Raw genomic sequence first — 19161 nt, forward strand, 5'->3', positions numbered from 1 at the left:
ACCGTTCTGCCTAGCTTTCTTCCGGTTTCAACCTGGAAACTTTAATTGTAAATAACTTTGAAGTAGTTAATATACAAAAAAGAATCTAAAACGTTGCCCAAGCAGCTTTTCAGTCAAAGCTTTTAGGTGATTTTGAAATTCATATACTATTAAGTATACACATGCATGAAAAACAGAAAAAATGTTTATTAAGAACATCCACTAAGCTTTTTAATTTCTAGCTATTAGATTCTAGGGATAATATTATTGTATTCTGTTACCGTGCAGCTCCCTTGGTCGCCTTGGGATGATGCCCACATGAATCATAAAATGTTTTACGTTATGTGGTCTTTATCACCCTCGATCGCTTCAGCTCTAAACAAAGATGATTGGCACATCTCATGATTTTCTTGATGAATCTCTGATGGTCTTTAATTGTATACATTCACGATTTTCAGCTATCCAATTACCTTGAAGATCCAGTTCAGTGCTCTCCCGTATTTACCACAGCTACACTACTGTTTTTTACAGGACTCTTGCTGTTATTATATACAAAGAAACAATCTTTTATTTTTCCCTTGTTCCTTCCATTGAAACATAGCGACTTAAGATCTTGTCTCTACGCTTTTATTGGTTGCTGAGATTGTCTTTTTGAGGCTTTTATAAACTATCAACTATCATAATTTCCTGCAGCATCGCCCTGCAGATTATTTCATTCTCTGTTACCTTTCACATGTAAAAGACTTGTATGTTGATGATGCTTGTTGAAAAACTGATCAATCACTCTTTATTATTCAAAACAAAACAAATGTTTTTGTTTTTTAAACTTTTTAATTGTTTCAAATTTAATTTTTTAACAATGGTGTTCAATAGTAGGGAGGGAGACATCAAAAGTAACACCACCCAATAAAAAATGCCCATGCCTCACACCAGCACTAGTTGCCTTCTTTTCAAGACCGTAAGTCATTGCAGCAAAAGTGGGCTTACTAATAATGCACATGACATGAAACCAGTAATCTTGCTTGCATTAACAATGGCATGTCGTCAGGGTCATTGAACTGGACAACGATAGTTTTAGTTTTAAAAGGTTCAGCCCAGTCATGTAGACTAGGATTCTTAACCTTGGCCCAAAGCTCATACATAAAATCAAATCCAACGAAAGCAAGCCCAAGTCCACAATGGACTCAGGCTTTGGTCAAATAGAAAAGGGGACTGGGCTTAAGAAAAAAAAGAAAAAAAAGCGTACAATAGCAGTGAAATATGATGGAAAGAAAACTATACCTATCAAGGCAGTAACAGCCTGGAAGTCGTGGCTCCCAAAAGAAGAGACTTTATTTTCCGAAATTGATTACTTGGGAAAGCTTTGAGAAAATCATGATAACGAAATCAACAACCTCTAGTCCAATGGCGGTGAAGAACAGGTGGTTTCCCATGGCATTGTTGCTGCTGTTCCTCACGGTTAAAGATTAAGCTACTGTGGCTTTCGGCTGGAACAAGGAGATAGGGCTTCTCGGTTTCCGTGAGGATGAATTGAAACTTCTGCTCTCGGCTTCGACTGGGCTGTTTTCATTAGATAACAACTCATGCTTCTACTGTCTAGCATTGATGTTGCTCTTCTGCTGGAAGCCACCAACGCAGAGAATCTGTGTGCTGGTGCAAAGGAGAGCTAAAAGAATTTAAGGGATAAAAAATTAGGTTATAATAGTGATTGCGAGATGAAATAATGATCTAATTAAATTCATTTGTTAGGTGAAATAAGATATGTAATGAATCTGATTATTTTTTTAAAATGTAAGTGTCAATTTGTGTTGAGATGAGTTAAAGAGTGAATTGTAAATCAAGGAGTTTTTATGAGAACGACTTCAATTGTCAATACATAATATGATAAAATGAGAGTTCATCAAAAGTTGATGAGAAGTATGTATTATACGGAAAACATCTTAGTTTTATTTTGTTTATAAAAAGATTAGCAAAATAGTTTTTGTTATATGGTTGTTAATGTTAGTGAAAATGATGACATAAATATTGATTATAAATTTTAAGACTTTGTGTGTTTGACAAATATTTCTCTTAAAAGCTTGAGTTCTCCTAAGAAGTTATCAAGTTATCTATTTTTTTAATGTTGGATAGATTCTTGTATTTTTTTTTTGCTAAAGTTTATGAAATAATTTAAATGCTTGAAAGTTAAAAAGTGTTATAAAATCATCAATGTAAGAATATAAATTATATATTTTGATAATTATTAATGAACTTTGACGGAAGGAAGGTAAATTGAAGTTGTCCTTATGTTAAAAAAGAAATCCCCTATTTCATGGACACCACAACTAGAAAGAAAAAAATTCACACTAAAATTCTGGGGTGTTACATTGGTGGCCCGCGTTGTGCAACTATCCGAACCAAAATTAGTTTTTTAATGTAGAAATAGAATAATCATACGTTGCTAGAGTGTTTTCTAAAAGCAAAAAAAATCTGCAACTCAAGTGATAAACCTGACTGCATAAAATGAATTCATTTCATTAAAACAACATGCAACCGTGATGATATGATAACAAAAACATGCAACCGTTATAATATCAATTGAATTAAACAAGAGAAAATTGATTATAATCACATACATAAAAAATAAAAAATTGTTAATATTTTAAAAAGAATTCAATAATCTTATTTCATAACAAAGTAAAAATTAAATTAAATTTAATAAAATAATATTTGAAATATATTTTTTAATTAATCTAAGGATATACAAAATATTAAAGGTTGAAAATGAAAAAAAATTGATTCTTAAAAAAGACATAAAAAAATCTGAGTCAACCTGAATTAACTAGCTGGATATCTCTATAGAAAACAAATCAAAAAAAAATTTATAAAATTCAGTCTCCAAACAACCCAATGTTGAAGAGTAAAATTAAAAAAATAATAATTATAACAATAAAAATAAACTTGGCCCAAATAAACTTGAGTTGGCTTGTAAAACCCGTGACCTAGATTGAGATAACCCAAAAAAACACAAATAAAAAAGCTCAATTCCTAACCTCAAAATAGAGAAGATTGAAATTTAAAAAATAAATCAATCAACAAAAGAAAAAAAAAAACCACATTTGAGGTAAACTTGGGTGAACCCCTCGCTATATTTGTGACATAGATCATAAGATTAAGATAACATCATGAAAAGCAAACAAAAAAAATTATGAACCCCGATTGTCAAGCAAACCAGTATTGAATAATAAAATTAATAATAATAATAATAACAACAATCAAAATAATTATGATCAAATTTAACATCCAAAAAAATTGACAGCCAACTTTACTCTTTTGAAGAGATCTAAAAACAAAAATTAAGGAGGGGATGGAAGAAAGCGAAAAAAAAGAAAAGAAAAGAAAAGAAGAATTGTTCATCAAAACCAAACCAAAAGCCATCCATCAACTTGCATCATTTGTGAGAAAGCTTCTCTCATGATTGTAATAACTCAATTTTGGATTCTTCAAATTTTTCTTAAATGTTATTTTATTTCTATTTTTATTAATGAAAATCTAAAAAAAAAGAAAAATTTTAAAATTCAAAAATATATTTTTCTCAAGTCAACTGTCTTTCTCCATAAAAACCAAGTCTATTGGGTCAATAAGGGTCAAAACCGTTATTTTCGGTCAAAACCAAGTCTATTGGGTCAAACCATGTCGATCAAGATAAAAATGAATTTCAGGGTCAAAACCGAGTTCACCAGGTCAATACGGGTCGAACTGTGTCGATCAGGGTAGAAAATGAGTTTTAGGCTATTTTAAGTCAAAACTTGATCCATTGGATTAATATCGGTCAAAAAATATTTTTTAGTAATTAAAATTGATTTTTAGCGGTAGGTTTTTCGAATCCTATTTACATAATTCATAGTTTTGAAACCCAGTCTGGCCCGGCGGATCGACCCGGGACCCGTGGCTGGAACTGAACCGGGTTGAAAAAAAACAGCGAAAGAAAAAACCCGGTGTGATATGGTAACCCGGCAAAACTCGATCAAGATCTGATTTCAAACACGCTAACTTTTATTTTTTTAACTAAAAGGATGTTGTTTTGATTATTTTTTTTAAAAACTGAACCGGCTAATCATGTCAAAACCTAAAACCCGAATCTTGAACCTGACCGGGTCTTAAAACTATTAAGTAATTTGAGCTCTAAGTTTTTACAAGTTTTAATGGTAAAATAGTTAATTGTTTTTGAATTCATTACATGAACCATGAATAATGAAGACACGTTGCCAAGACTTTTCAATGTAAAACAAACATAAGAAACGGTTTAATTTAAATAAATGAAATATTGAACAAATATTTATTACTATTATTACTATTATTATTATTTAATTTAGACCAGTTTAAAAATATAAATCAATAAATAATAATGATGAAGCCGACCAAACAAAAATGACCAAGTCTAAGTCGGCCCCTTCCGAAGGAAAAATAGCCGTTGGCTTTTAAAAGCAAAATTGTCATGGCTAAACTTTGTTTTGTTCTCTCAATTCCGCTCATGAGAGGAAAGTGAATTTGATTGGTTGATTTAAAAACAGAAGATGTAATTGTTTTTTTAAAATATTTTTTATTTAAAAAATATATTAAAATAATATTTTTTAGTTTTTAAGAAGTATATTAAAATATTTGAAAATAATAAAAAATATTAATTTAAAGTAAATAAAAAAATAAAAAATAATTTAAATATTTTAAAAAATATTTTTAAAATATAAAACAAACAAGAATTTAATATCATATCCATGATTACAGGAGGCTGAGTTTGTCCTATTCGCCTCCAACACTGTCACTCTAACATCATGTATTTTTTATATATATATATATATTTTTAATTTATAGCTATGGTCTTTGAAGTTTAGCATCGTCATTTGACTGTTCTTTTCTGCTTCGCTTTGTACATTATGAGGGAACGACTTCTTTATGTCAGATCCATAAGCATTTAGGTTGAATACATAGCCGAGTCCTAAAGATGTTATGCCGGGCATGTTCCAACACCCCTATGCAATTGAGTATCGTGCACAGCTAAGCTTAATAGTGTTTGGTTTGATATCTTATTAAATTTATTTACACTTGAAATTAATGTATAACTAAACCTAGAAATATCAAGTCTGAAAAACAAGTTAAACTCATATAATATAAGCCTAGTATTTTATCAATCTTAGGTATTATATTGAGTTAATGTCTATATTGGATCCCTTTAATGATGGTTTCTCAAATAAACAAATCATGTCTAATTTTTTTTTTAATATAGGTGTTTGGGTCAGCTTGCGTATATTTTGACTAATCTCATAGGCTCTGAAATTAACAATCACGTAACTTTCAAGTAGTTTTGAGATTTGTGGGACTCAAACTAGTAATTTATAGAAAATAAACCTAAAATTTAAATAATTTAATTGTATCCCTCAAGATTAATCATGTCTAAAACTTAATAATCCTTAAGATGATATAGATTCAGCTAGTAAACCTTTCTTTTCTTTTCTTTTCATTTGTTTTTTATATATCCTCATCTGAATCAGTACACTTATAATCATCATGCTAAATCATTTGTTTGTATCATTTTATCACCGTCCTTGCTTCATGGACCTGGACCCATCAACATTAAGTTAAATGCCAACTAAATTAAAACAGTGACAAAGGGATAAAAATTATTCAGACGTTTATTTCAACGGGGTAGGTGAATTTTTTCTTCGAGACGGTTCAGTGTCTTTTGCCGTGTTCCCTTGTTACAAATGCCCATTGAAAAATTTGCAGAAAAGGGTGGGGAAAAAAAAGGAAGCGAAAAGAAGAAGTGAATATGAATACTAATACTTTTTTTTTTCCCTTCAAGCTAGTAAGTTATTGATTATTTTTAAAACAATTTTAAAAAAACCAAAAATATCCATTAAAACCCAAATCTATCTGACTTCGTAAGTGCTTCTAGGATAAAGATACAGTGTGTTTGTTTTCCAGATAACTTTATTTTTTAGATATTTTATGGTTGTGATTTAAAAAAACAGTTTAGAAAAATTATTTTAAGTTGTTATTAATATGATTTATATATATATGTTTGATAAACAATATATATAATAAAAAATATGTGTAAAGTGTTGGGATAAAATAATATAATATTTTTTTTTTCTTACAAATGGTAAGAAGGATGAATCTTTTGACAACTCAATTTTTTTAGGAGGCCAAAACTCAGTTTTTATGGTAAACCAATTGCAATTGTGGTTCACAGTTAACGTAAAAGACTGAAAAAACAATCACACTGTGGGATGATATTTAATATCAGCAAACTTTTTAAAGAAGAGTGGATGATATGTAATTGTTCCGTAAACATCTTAATAATAAATAAATAAATAAAACCTCCGTGGTAGGACTTTCATTCACTTCGGCAGGACCTGGCAAAGGTCGCAAGAGCTAGCGTCAGTCACAGGACAGCGAATATTAAAGACTTCGCAATATCCTAATATAAAATCCACTTTACAGATAAATGTCATGCGTTGAATGAAGGAATCCATTTCCAGAAAAATGTTTCGCATATGCGTGTTGAAGTGTCTTCTAATAGATCACGCGTAAGGGCGTCTACATGCGTGTCAAAGTACTCAATTGAAGTCTCCAATAAAATAATGTAATATATCATCCACTTGTTCAAGAGTCTTCTCTCTCTATACATATATAAGTAATTTTCAATTATTAATTTTGAAATTTAGTATTAATTTATTATCTTTTATCATACACTTCTCATTTTACATCCCAATTATAATATTATTTAATTTTACTTAATTCAATTATTGATTTGATTTGATTTTCTATTAATATCCATTCCAACTTTCGAAACGTTTTTAACATTCTATCTATTGATATTATTTAAATCTTACTTTAATATTTTATTTTAATTTTTTTTAACACTGTATCCAAAGACAGCCCAAAAGCTTGAATTGAATTACAGCTGGAAAAATGAGCTTAAATAATTATATAATTGTTTGCAGGAAGCATTTGACCTTCGTTTTTCCTCTTTAAAACTCCACTCACTTCTCTTGCCAAATTCATCCCAATCTATTTTCTGGGCTGTGAGAGGAGTTCAACACAGAGAGCAAGAGCCTGTCGTTGTTTCTGTGAGTTCTAAAAAGAGAGAATGGGCTCCACGGCTTTCCTTGAAAATCCCCATGCAGTATGCATTCCCTATCCAGCTCAAGGTCACATAAACCCCATGTTAAAACTAGCCAAACTCCTCCATCACAAAGGCTTCCATATCACTTTTGTCAACACAGAGTACAACCACGAACGCATCCTAAGATCTCGAGGCCCCAACTCTCTTGATGGCCTCCCTTCATTTCAATTCAAAGCTATCCCCGATGGACTCCCTCCAACAAGCAACGATGTCACACAAGACATACCATCACTATGTGAATCCACCACCAAAACATGCATTGTTCCTTTCAAAGACCTCATTACAAATCTTAACGACACGTCTTCATCCAATGTTCCTCCTGTAACTTGCATTGTTTCTGACGGAGTCATGAGCTTCACGCTTGAGGCAGCACAAGAGCTGGGTATACCTGAAGTTCTGTTTTGGACAACAAGTGCATGCGGATTTCTGGCTTATGCTCATTTTCGCCAGCTAATCGAGAAGGGTCTTACACCACTCAAAGGTTTGTTTTTAATGTCAAATGAACTATATACGCAGTTTATTTCACCTATTTCTTTTACTTTTTAGTGAATAAACAATTAGCATATACCGTTTTTTTAATATTACAGTTTATTAGCAATAATTAATTAAGTCCGTCTTGGTAATAATTTTTTGTTTCCTTTTGATTTGCAGATGAAAGTTACTTATCTAACGGTTACCTGGATTCCGTGATAGACTGGATACCGGGCATGAAAGGCATCCGTCTGAGGGATATCCCAAGTTTCGTTAGAACCACCGATCCTGAAGATTTCATGCTGAAATTTATAAAGGCGGAGACTGAAAGAGCTAAAAAGGCGTCTGCTATTGTTTTGAACACGTATGATGCCTTGGAGCATGAAGGCTTGGTTTCTCTTGCTTCAATGTTACCTCCTGTATACTCCATCGGTCCCCTTCACCTGCTCCTGAATCAGGTCACAGATAGTGATTTAAAGCTGATCGGATCAAACCTATGGGTAGAAGAATCCGGGTGTCTAGAGTGGCTTGACTCAAAGGAACCCGGTTCAGTTGTTTACGTAAATTTTGGAAGCATAACTGTCATGACAAGTGACCAATTAACAGAGTTTGCTTGGGGACTTGCAAATAGTGACCAGACATTTTTGTGGGTCATCAGGCCTGACCTTGTTGCCGGTGACTCCGCGATGTTACCACCAGAGTTTGTGTCGGCCACTAAAGAGAGAGGTCTTTTCGCAAGTTGGTGCTCTCAGGAACAAGTACTAAGCCACCCATCCATCGGAGGTTTCCTAACACATAACGGATGGAACTCCACAATTGAAAGTATTTGTGGAGGAGTGCCTATGATTTGTTGGCCTTTCTTTGCTGAACAGCAAACCAATTGTCGGTTTTGTTGCACCGAATGGGGCATAGGCATGGAAATAAACAGTGATGTTAAGAGAGGTGAAGTTGAGAGCCTTGTTAGAGAGTTGATGGGAGGAGAAAAAGGCAGTGAAATGAGAAAGAAAACCAGGGAGTGGAAGAAGATGGCAGAAGAGGCAATTAGTACTTCCACCGGTTCATCTTGCATGAATTTGGACGACATGATTAACAAGGTGCTGCTGTCTCCAAGAGATTAGTTAATTGATTAAGGTGTTAATTGGAGCGGAAATTCTTTACCTATTTAGAATAAATTCTTCTTTTTGAAATAGAAAATTTCGTTTAAAGTCTCCTTATAATTATTGTAATACCTTTACGCAACTCAAGTGAACGTTTGTTTTCTTTACATGAGACTTTTAGTAATTTATTTTACTTTCTTTCATTTTCATTATTGAAAATATAAGTCAGTAATGATGAAGCCGACCAAATAAGAACGACCACGTTTAAGCCGTCCCTTCCCAAGGATGAAGAGTTTGCCGTTGGTTTTTAAAAGCAAAATTAATTGTCATGGCCATCTTAGCAACTTTGTTTTGTTCTCTCAATTCCCCTCATGATCAGAGGTAAGTGAGTTTGATTTGTTAAGTTAAAGTCGTAGATACTATCACTCTATCGTCATGATTTTTTGATATTTTAATTTATAGCTATGGTCTTTGAAGTTTAGCATCCTCATGTTGACTGTTCTTTTCTGCTTCGCTTTGTACATTATGAGGGAACGACTTCTTTATGTCGACATTTCAGAGAGGTATGCCTTGACTATTCTACAAAAAAAAAAAAAGAAAAAAAAAGCGCATTGTAAACAATATATGATTTATAGAATGCATCGAAACCCCAAAATGAAATTAACTTGTTTAAGATTCAAATAACGAGTGTTCCAGAATACTAGGAGGATAACGTTAAAAGACAACACGCACATGTAACAATTGCACCATGTTAGATTTCAAGGCCATTCAAACTTTTGAAAAGAAGAAGAAAAATACAAGAAGAAGAAACGGAAAATACCGTATAACCACGGCTTTAGGCGTGGAGCAGGCTATGACGGCCTTCACTTTGGTCTTTTTCCCTGTATATGGGCGTAGGGCTCAGATATAGTTATGTTTACACTTTCAAGTTTCGACAACTGGCCTGACTTAAATCGATGATGAAAACACCTGGCTGAAACCCACAAGGCCCATGGGCAATATTGAAATCAAGCCCTCTGAACACTGTAGAACCGCTTCGATCAGTTGCATTGTCGCCTTTGCTAGCGTTTACCCTAGAAACAAGACTCAAACGGGTTGGGCTGGATTTGAGTAATCAGCCAGCAGTTTGAAGTGGGCGGGAAACAAAGCCCATTGAACCAAACAAAGACACTTCCACTCATCCTCCTCGTGACTCTAAGTGTGGTTGGAAGCTGTTACAAGTAATGTACCTAATAAGAATTAAGTTTATGATTTGCATATGGTATCAACCTATGAATTAAGGGCGGGCGTTAAATTTTAGCTTAAGCTATATATACATAACTTTGATGAGATTTTCCAGAAAAAAAAAAGTTAAAAAACAAATGGTTATTGAGATGTAGAATATAAAAGTAGAACTATTACTGGAAAATATGATGTATTGGACTCAACTAAGTGTAGTTATGAGTATATTTTTTTTAGCATTTTTGGAACTTGATCTTTTTCTTCCCTTTCACTTTCATATATTTTTCAGCATCTTTGATGTGATGTATCACCTATATATATACTTCACATTGTTTATTTGATTATGTAACTCAATTTTTAAAGATGTTTTTTTTTATTAGGATTGTGGGTTTATTGTGAGCAAGCAATTATTAGTTTGGGGATCATGACATACAAAACAAAAAATTAAGATCTTCAATGAAATCGCAAATGGAAAGGAAATTCCATTAGTGTTTCCGTCAAGATTTCCGTTGGCAATTTCATGTCAATTCTAGAACTTTTTGAAAAGCTTACAAAATATGTAGCAACTTACCAATAAAATAGTCAATGAAAAATTTTGTCTACAAAATAAACAGTAAAGGAATTGAATATGGAATAGAAAACCAACAAGATATTTTTCGACAGTAGTATTTCATCGCCTATTCCATCAGCATTCAATGATGACAAAAACTTCACTATATGTTGATGAAATATTCCGTCGATATTTTTTAATTTTCTGATAATGATTTTCTTTTTTCTTTCTTATGAGTAGATTTTCATTTTCTTCTACTCCAAGGCCACAAGTTTGAATTTATTGGGTTTGTGCTCTAGAGAATATATGTGTGTGATTCAGGGTTTTGTTTTCTTACAAAGGAAAAGATTGAATTTTCAATCTTGGAAGGAGGAACAACACCAATGCTCATCGTGAAACTATTTATTAGCAAAACCTATGTAGTTGCACAATAATGTCTGTTCCAGGAGCAATAATCATTCAATGCCGTTGGAGTATACGCGAGTTCTTTCATATCTAGACAGAATCGATTCATGATATTTTTTTCAGCGCCCATGAATGAGTAGAAGGAACATTATATCCAGAAGCCTGCTCTAACAAATGTTTTCTCCTGTCTACGAATATTGCTTCTATATGCAATAATAAGAAATTAGAAACGTGAAAAGTATAAACAAATTTGAATATAATCTTACCTTGCAGAGTCATTTTTTATCACAAGAAAGGCTTCCCCACACTCCAATTTTATGCGGAAATACAAGAATGGTACCCTTTTATTGATTTAGAAGGAGCCTGCCTTGAATACAGATCTTCTTCTTGCAACATAACAATAAAGGAAAGAAAAGAAAAGGAAATATTGCGCGCACACAAGTGGATCCATGTCTTGATCCTTAGCTCTCAGTACCATAGGTTCCGAGTCCAGTTGTTCCTGGGAGAATCACATCTCCATTAATTTTATCTCGCGGAGCAAGAAGCACTTTGTTTATCATTTTCTCCAAATTCAAGCATGATGACCCAGTGGGACTAGCAGTGGCCTCTTCTGCCTTTCTTTTCCACTCCTTGGCTTTATACTTCATCACCTGTCCTTGATCTCCCTCCATCAGTTCTCTAACAAGACTTTCAATTTCATTTCTTTTAACATCGCTGTCTATTTCCATCCCTATGCCTAACTTGCTACAACAGAACCAACAATTGGTCTGTTGCTCTGCAAAGAAAGGCCAACAAATCATGGGCACGCCACCGCACAAACTGTCTAGTGTAGAGTTCCATCCACTATGGGTCAAGAACCCTCCGATGGAAGGGTGCTGCAGGATTTGTTCTTGGGGACACCAACCAGCTAATAGACCCCTTTCTTTTGTTTCAGCCACAAATTCTGGAGGAACTATAGCTGAATCACCAACAACGAGATCAGGCCTAATGACCCACAAGAAATTGCACTTGCTGTTTGCAAGTCCCCAAGCAAATTCAATGAGTTGTTGCGGGGTCATGACTGTGACACTACCAAAGTTGACATAGACAACCGAGCCTGGTTCTTTAAAATCGAGCCATTCCATACAACCAGGATCTTCTTTCCACAAATTGGATGCTATAGAGTTCAAGGCATTTTCTTGGTCCTGATTTTCGAGTAACTGAAGAGGACCGATGGTGTAGAGATGAGGGAGGGTGGAAGTAAGAGGCTTTAAGACCTCTGACTCCAAGTCATCAAAGGTGTTGAAAATAACAGCGGAAGCATTTCGAGCACTCTCCACCTCTCCAATTGCAAAATTGAGCATTATATCTCCAGGATCTGTTGTTCTGAGAAAGCTTGGCAAATATTTCAAGGAGATACCTTCCATACCAGGAACCCAATCAATAACGGTGTCCAAATACCCATTTGTTAAATAACTTTCATCTGCATGTCACCCAAAAGGCTATATCAGGACCATGATTTTATCATATATGATATATATATGATAACTAACACAGGAGATCTACTTACAATGGTGAACATAAAATTAGTCATCATATATATGTATATAGTTAGTGGTAAAATCTAGCCAGGCTGGAAGCTTTAAAAATAAATTTTTACCTTTAAGAGGCACGAAGCCCTTTTCAATTAAAGGGCGATATTGCAAATAGGACATGAAGCCACAGACACTGGCTGTCCAGAAAAGAACGTTAGGAATACCTAGTTCCTGAGCAGCTTTGAGTGTAAAGCTCATGATGCTGTCAGAGACTATACAGGTGACTGGGGGAACTTTAGAAGAAGAGGTGTTATTGAGTCTGGATAGAAGGTCTCTGAAAGGAGCTAAGCAACTTTTCTTGGTGGAATCGCAGAGAGATGGCACATGCTGAGTGGAGTCAGCATCTGACGGTGGGAGTCCATCAGGAATTGTTTCAAACCGAAAAGTTGGGAGGCCATCGAGGGAGTCAAGGCCTCTAGATCTTAGGAGGCGTCGATGGTTGAATTCCGTGTTTACAAAAGTGACATGGAAGTCCTTTCGGTGAAGAATTTTCGCTAGTTTGAGCATTGGATTTATGTGGCCTTGGGCTGGGAATGGCAAGCACACCACATGAGGAGGAAATTCTTCAGTGGCTAAAGAAACCATTTTTCCCTTTCTGCTTGGCAAATTTGCTTGGAGTGTGCGTTAATTATATGTATAGAGAAAGGCAGCTCTTGACAATTTTCCTGTCCAGTATTTTGTGTTTCCAGGTGATGGAAAGGTTCCTTGGCTAGATGCCACCACCACATGGTTCAAAGATTAAAAAAAAGAAAAAAAAGAACAGGTGCCATGGAAAAAGTTGTAATTCTTTGGCTGTAGTTAAATATTCTATTGTTTGGAACTTTGGAATTCATTAGATTAATAATTTAATTTTCATGAGAGAGCATAATGAATTATGCGTGGGATAACTTTTTCTCGTTTCTCACAAGTTTCTATCTTGAGATCTTAAAATTTAAATTTAAATTCTATTTTCTTCGTTTGGTAATTTAAAGAAAACTAGTTTGTTGAACAGGTTCTTCTATAATATTATTAAATTAAACAAAGCTTATCATCTTTGGATTGAATTGAGTTTTAAATTAAATTGAAAGTTATTCAATGATAATTTAATGTTTTTTTTATAAAATAATTGGAATGATGACTTTTTAAATAGATCCAAGTAAAACTAGATTAAATTATTCAACTAATGACCTAGGCCATGATGCTGCCTCAGTTTAATAATCTTATATTTTAAAATTTATTTTTTATTTAATTACATGGTTATATAAAAAGATACTACAAAAGACAACAACTGAAATTATTGAGGTATATTTTTTCAATCTTAACTTTAATTATTTTTATTGATGCATCTCTTTGTTATTTTAATAAAAACATTTTTTTTATTGTAAACACTATTTTTAAAATAAAAACTTGTCATGATTTCAGAAGCAAGTTTAAATAAATATTAAAATAATCTTCATATTTTGTGTGTGATTGAAATAAAAAAAATTAATAAATATGATAAAATCAGGTCAAAAATCAATTAAAAACTTACACATTTTTTTTTATTGAATATAAATGAGTGAGTTTTTATTTCTTGTTTTTGCATATGATCAGGTACATAATAATTTTAAAAAACAATAGTTAATATTCCCATAAAAACCTAAAATAATATTTAAAATCAGGAAAAAATTAAATAATAATTGAAATATCATGTAAAGTATTTTTTTTTATAGTGCACTTCAATAAAAATAAAAAATATATTGATAAAAACCTTTTTAAAAAAGGATGCATCAGAGCTAAAAAGATGAGCTTGCTTGCCTGTCCTAATAGAAAACAAGCTCCAGTGCTTGGATTTAATTAAAGGTATTTATTTATTGTTCCGGACATTATAAAGTTTGATAGTATTGCATGTTAACAAATAAAACAATTTTTTCTATAATGAAAAAAATTGTAAGCTCATGACGTGTTTGATGTGTGAACACCCGTGGATTGCTCCCCGACCAAACCAGAAAAGTTTTGTCACTTGCGGTAATGACCAAACCAGAAAAGATTCGCAAACTTCAATAAGATATGCTCCAGTCCTTTCTGTTTAATGCATAGCCGGCTGGAGGACACTGGTCATCTGGATAATGATTTAATGCTTCCATTTAATAAAAAAATTAAAAATAAGTAAAATATATTTATGAAAAGTTGGTTATTATCTAGAGAGATCGCAGAGGCGTTTTTTGATAAATTTTAAGATTCATCAAGTGGTGGCACTTAGACGTGCCATGTTCACAAGGGGCATAGGTAATCGTGGATGAGTGTGGTAGGTTGACTAGAGAACGGAGGCCGTTTCGACGGAAGGATTGGTGCAACGCCTTGCCGATTAAAGAAATCTATATATATTGTTAAAAAAACCTATCATACATCTAATATTTTAAAAAAATCAAAAGAATATAAAAGCTTGATAATGAATTACTGACTAAAAATTTTAAAATTTTAAAATAAGTCACAAAAATCCTAAAACTCAAATCATTTAATTAATAGATCTAAAAAACAGACCACTGATCGCAAACTCCATCGTCACATCTACAATGATATCAAATCTAGTTGGTGAAGGAAAGTGAAGTAACAACAGAACTCAACGGCAACAACAGCAACGTAGCAGCACCACGTGACAATAATAGGAAACACATTTATGACAACAATAGAAACAAAAATCAACAACATGCAAACCGACTGTATTTAGGGCAATCATTTGTTAATTTAATGTAATTAATGATTTTATTGAGTACGATTGTAGTTGATAATTGATGAAATTATTATTAATTTAACACACTTAGTGTTCTTTGAATCCTAAATTGATTTGTCAAATCTGCATGAGAGTTTAGGATTTTTTATATTTAAATCTACTAACAAATAACAAAGTAACTGTTAGAGATGCCCGTTAAATCTTTTCATAATTTCAAAATATAAAAGGTGTTGAAGGGGACTGTAATGTATTTCTTGAGAGAAAACTTAGTATTAATCAAAGTAGAGTTTTTATTAGTGAAGGTATTGCGAAATTAATTAAGATTTATCAAAGCTAGATCGAATATTTATATTAATAATAATAAAAAAAGTAGAGTTTTATTAGGTGACATTTACTGTGGACGATTAATCTAGACATTAATTAGTTATTAATATGCCATTAACATGACACAAAACTCAAGACCGATGCATCGAATAGGTGAATGAGTTTTCTTGGGAATGGATACTCCATGTTAACTTTAGTGTTGCAATCTATAAAATTACAAAATATTTTTTTTAAAAAATATATATGAAGGGTCATGTCGACAAGATGCCGTGAGAATTGACAGATTCTCTGTATATAGAGTTGTAATTAATTAACAAAATAATTACTAGATGCCCAATAAATATTTTCATAGCCTTGAAATGTGAATAGTATGTTGAAGGGCTTGGTGGTGTATTTCTTAAGAGAATTCTTAGTATTAATCAAATTAAGATTCTATTAAGTATAATTTATTTTGAAAAATTCATTTAGTTATTGATTAATATGTTTAAGTGTTAATTATATTAAGAAATAAAAAAATATTTATCCCCTTGTAAAAAACAAACAATTATATTAAAATATTTTGCACATAAAATTTGATAAATTCTTAAAAAAATATATAATATTTATTAAAAAATGATCAAAATATAAAAAAATAATATAGAAAAGAAAAATACATGTAGGGATAAAGTTGGACAAACAATGAAATTCAAAAAGCAATGACTAAGCCTGAGCATGTACAAAATGGTCATGAATAATTTTTTTTGAAGGACAATTAGGGATATTATTAAAGAAGAATTAAATGGTTGAAATTGGCTAGAATTTGAAGAATTAAAAGATCAAGAATCAAAATGAAAGGGTTGAAAAAATTTAGGAGTCTTATTAAGTCAATTAAAGAGAAAAACATCCACCAGAGTCCTTTATTTCAAAAGTGAAGAACCAGTCACTAATATATTCATTAAGTACATTATATTGGGTCCTTTATGAAGGTCAGAAGATTACTTGATGTTTTTACTAAAAAAAAACTTTGTTTAAAAAAGAGTCTCTTATTATTAAACCAAGTGCTTAAAAACATTCATTTAAGAAATGAATTGTTAGATATTAGTTATAATCCTACAATAAATAGGTATCTTTGATATAAAAAAAAATTTATTTAGAATTTTTATTTAACTATTTAAATATTAGAATTTTTATTAGATTATATGATAGTTAAATGCTGTAATAATATAAATGTTAATGTATTCAGAATTTTAAGAGAGTTGAATGAATAAAAAAAATATTAAATATTTGAATGTTTAGTATTTTTAATAAATTTGAATTCCACTTTCGTGTCCTTAACACTTTTAGTTGAAGACTTCATATGATAATACCTTGATGCGTTAATCACTGCCAAATTCTCAAATGCAATCTATAGCTAGGAAATAGAAATGTCCATATACACTATAAAACAATTCGAATCTAAAGAATGAAACTTCGACTGTTTTTTGTCTAACGAGTAGTGTTGGTTGCAGATTCTTAACCCTTCGATTACTAATCACCCTGTCCCGATTCCTGAAAGGAAATAGTGATTGTTAGCAACTTAGGGTGTCAAACATTTTTTTTTTATTTTTTTATTTACGTGAGTGTTCGAGTCAGCTTGCATGCACCACGACTAATCCCATGACTTATTGAACATCTTGCAAACCCAGTAAGCATGTAAGGCATCACGGGGGTGACAGGCGTGCATGGTGAGGTTTGAATTCAAAATACAGAAAAAGAAAACAAGTTCCTTCAACCGCTGAGTCAGGACTCAAGTGATTTCAAACACATTTTTAAGCGTATGTGATATGGCTACCCATGTCATTCCAATTTTTTTTATTATTTTTTTGATAACTAGAGTGATGTATTAAAACGCCAAGAGATGGCGGGAAGGAGAAGTTACAAATCTGCAAAAAACAAACAGATTTTGCAGCAGAAACAGAAGGAAGAGGGAGAGGCCAAGAGAACCACATGAAACAGACAGAGAGACGGAGCATCAGCCTTAGCATGTAGCTTTGCCTCCACACAAAAACAGAGATGTCAAGCTAAATTGAAAGATCACCCTTCCCACCACATTGAGGCAACAAGGGCAAAAGGAAACTTGACTTAATTTTTTCTTAGACAGCAAAAACCAATATCATGAGAGGGTAAAAAAGGTTGCCATTGCCGAACAGATTTAGTTACTGGCCTATTTGAGGTACATTAGATTAATATAGTAAAGATGGACCCTTAATATATGCACCTAGCATGCAGTTCGTCACAAATATTTTAAATAGGAAGAGATGAAGCCATCAAAAGAAGTAGGAAAGGGACCGTGGCCTAAGCCAAATGATTTGATGTGATCTTTGAGTGATCTCTTATGCTTAAAGTCAGAGCCACACACACAAAGCCAACGCTTGCCACAGTTTTTCTCGTGGGTTCGCCAGTCGCCTTTCACAGCCAAGAATTTTCCACACTTGCGACACATGAACGGTTTAAGTCCATGCTTCCTCTTATAATGTGTTTGCAATGTTCGAAAATCTTTCAGGGGCTTTGCTCTTGGGTGTTCGATATTGTTCTTGCACCCTACGGCGCAGCAGTAGCATGGAATGCCTAACATAGCCCGTGGTTGTGTTCCCTTCAGTGATTCAGGTCCTCTACGATACTGTGATCCATGACCCCACAAGTGCATCTGCCACAGAAATCGTGCGATGCGGCAAGAATACGAGCAAAATGAAATGTTAAATTAAGAAACAAGAATGTTGCAATACTTCTTTTTTTAAATTTAAGAACAAAACCATCGAAACATGTACTGGATATACAAGATCTAATTAATTAGCATGCATGTGACTTGAACCTGAAGATTGTTGTAGCGGTTGAAGGTCTTGAAGCAGAGATGGCAAGAAAAATGAGTAAAGCCGATGAGTATTTGCTCAGGAGTTGGTATCCAGTATTGTTTAGCAGTTACATTGACATTTCCCTTGACATTTTGATTAATGGAGCTATAGCCGGAATAATCAGGAAGGCCAATCCGCAAGGCCATCGTAACATCTGCATCCATGTCTTCATCGCCAATTGCTTTGGGATTTTCACTGAATGGTGCCTCTGGAGAATTGATCAGGGAGTTCAGAAATGGGATAGGGCGGCGAGAACTATGACCAGTGCCTGGAAAGAGATCGAGTGGCTCGATATCATTGTGGTTAGTAGAGGAAGAAGCTATGAGACAAGAATTGATTGAAACATCTGAAGGCTCCATCCTAGAAGAGCAAAGCTAACTAACATGAATGGGTACATAATGTCTACTTGGTTTACTTAGGTTTTTATAATGAGGTCAATGCAAACATGCTTGACTGGTGATCATGAGCGTGAGAATAGAGGCGGGGTGGCTGGAGAATAATGTGGTTGAATGAAAACAACGTTTGCCAACGAGCTCATAAATCTATCCTGATTGTTTTGCTTATCTACATTTGGAATGGAAAGGAAATACCTTAATTTCTGTGGCCCATGCCAGCTTAATTTGGAAAGAGTTACGCTACAGCAGGTTAAAACTCTAAGGCAATGCGTTACAGAATCCGGTTAACTCTTAACGGTGGCTTTGACATTACTTAGAGAGAAATCGGAGAGAAATCTAAAGAGAGTTTGCAATATTGCAGGGTGGTGATCATTATTTTCTAATTTAGGAGGTGCATGTGGACCTATCGTATAATCAT

The 19161-nt window shown here is 33.2% G+C and overlaps 3 protein-coding genes across 3 annotated transcripts; 1 reads left to right on the forward strand and 2 right to left on the reverse strand.

Annotated features, from left to right (window-relative positions):
* Window positions 1-6983: 6983 nt before the first annotated feature.
* On the forward strand, window positions 6984-8884 carry LOC118031615 (7-deoxyloganetin glucosyltransferase-like). The gene is made up of 2 exons (XM_035036092.2): window positions 6984-7625; window positions 7796-8884. Exons 1-2 carry the CDS (start codon window positions 7109-7111, stop codon window positions 8731-8733), a joined length of 1455 nt encoding a protein of 484 aa, XP_034891983.1. The 5' UTR covers window positions 6984-7108; the 3' UTR covers window positions 8734-8884.
* Window positions 8885-11201: 2317 nt separating this feature from the next.
* On the reverse strand, window positions 11202-13204 carry LOC118031617 (7-deoxyloganetin glucosyltransferase). Its single transcript, XM_035036093.2, has 2 exons — window positions 12528-13204; window positions 11202-12350 (listed from the first exon to the last, which is right to left on the reverse strand). Exons 1-2 carry the CDS (start codon window positions 13045-13047, stop codon window positions 11350-11352), a joined length of 1521 nt encoding a protein of 506 aa, XP_034891984.1. The 5' UTR covers window positions 13048-13204; the 3' UTR covers window positions 11202-11349.
* A 4525-nt stretch (window positions 13205-17729) lies between these two features.
* Window positions 17730-18707, reverse strand: LOC118031497 (protein TRANSPARENT TESTA 1). The gene is made up of 2 exons (XM_035035925.1): window positions 18309-18707; window positions 17730-18143 (listed from the first exon to the last, which is right to left on the reverse strand). Exons 1-2 carry the CDS (start codon window positions 18705-18707, stop codon window positions 17730-17732), a joined length of 813 nt encoding a protein of 270 aa, XP_034891816.1.
* Between the last annotated feature and the right edge of the window lie 454 nt (window positions 18708-19161).

The sequence above is a fragment of the Populus alba genome, chromosome 11 (genome assembly GCF_005239225.2).
Source record: "Populus alba chromosome 11, ASM523922v2, whole genome shotgun sequence".
In the NCBI taxonomy this organism is placed as follows: domain Eukaryota; kingdom Viridiplantae; phylum Streptophyta; class Magnoliopsida; order Malpighiales; family Salicaceae; genus Populus; species Populus alba.

Bases quoted from the DNA above. Each gene is read 5' to 3' on its own strand.
- LOC118031617 (XM_035036093.2), bottom strand. From the start codon at position 13,047: ATGGTTTCTTTAGCCACTGAAGAATTTCCTCCTCATGTGGTGTGCTTG. The intron at 12,351-12,527 runs GTAAAAATTTAT...GGTGACATGCAG, and splicing joins GGGCTTCGTGCCTCTTAAAG to ATGAAAGTTATTTAACAAAT.
- LOC118031615 (XM_035036092.2), top strand. From the start codon at position 7,109: ATGGGCTCCACGGCTTTCCTTGAAAATCCCCATGCAGTATGCATTCCC. The intron at 7,626-7,795 runs GTTTGTTTTTAA...TTTGATTTGCAG, and splicing joins GGGTCTTACACCACTCAAAG to ATGAAAGTTACTTATCTAAC.
- LOC118031497 (XM_035035925.1), bottom strand. From the start codon at position 18,707: ATGGAGCCTTCAGATGTTTCAATCAATTCTTGTCTCATAGCTTCTTCC. The intron at 18,144-18,308 runs GTTCAAGTCACA...TTTCTGTGGCAG, and splicing joins ACCGCTACAACAATCTTCAG to ATGCACTTGTGGGGTCATGG.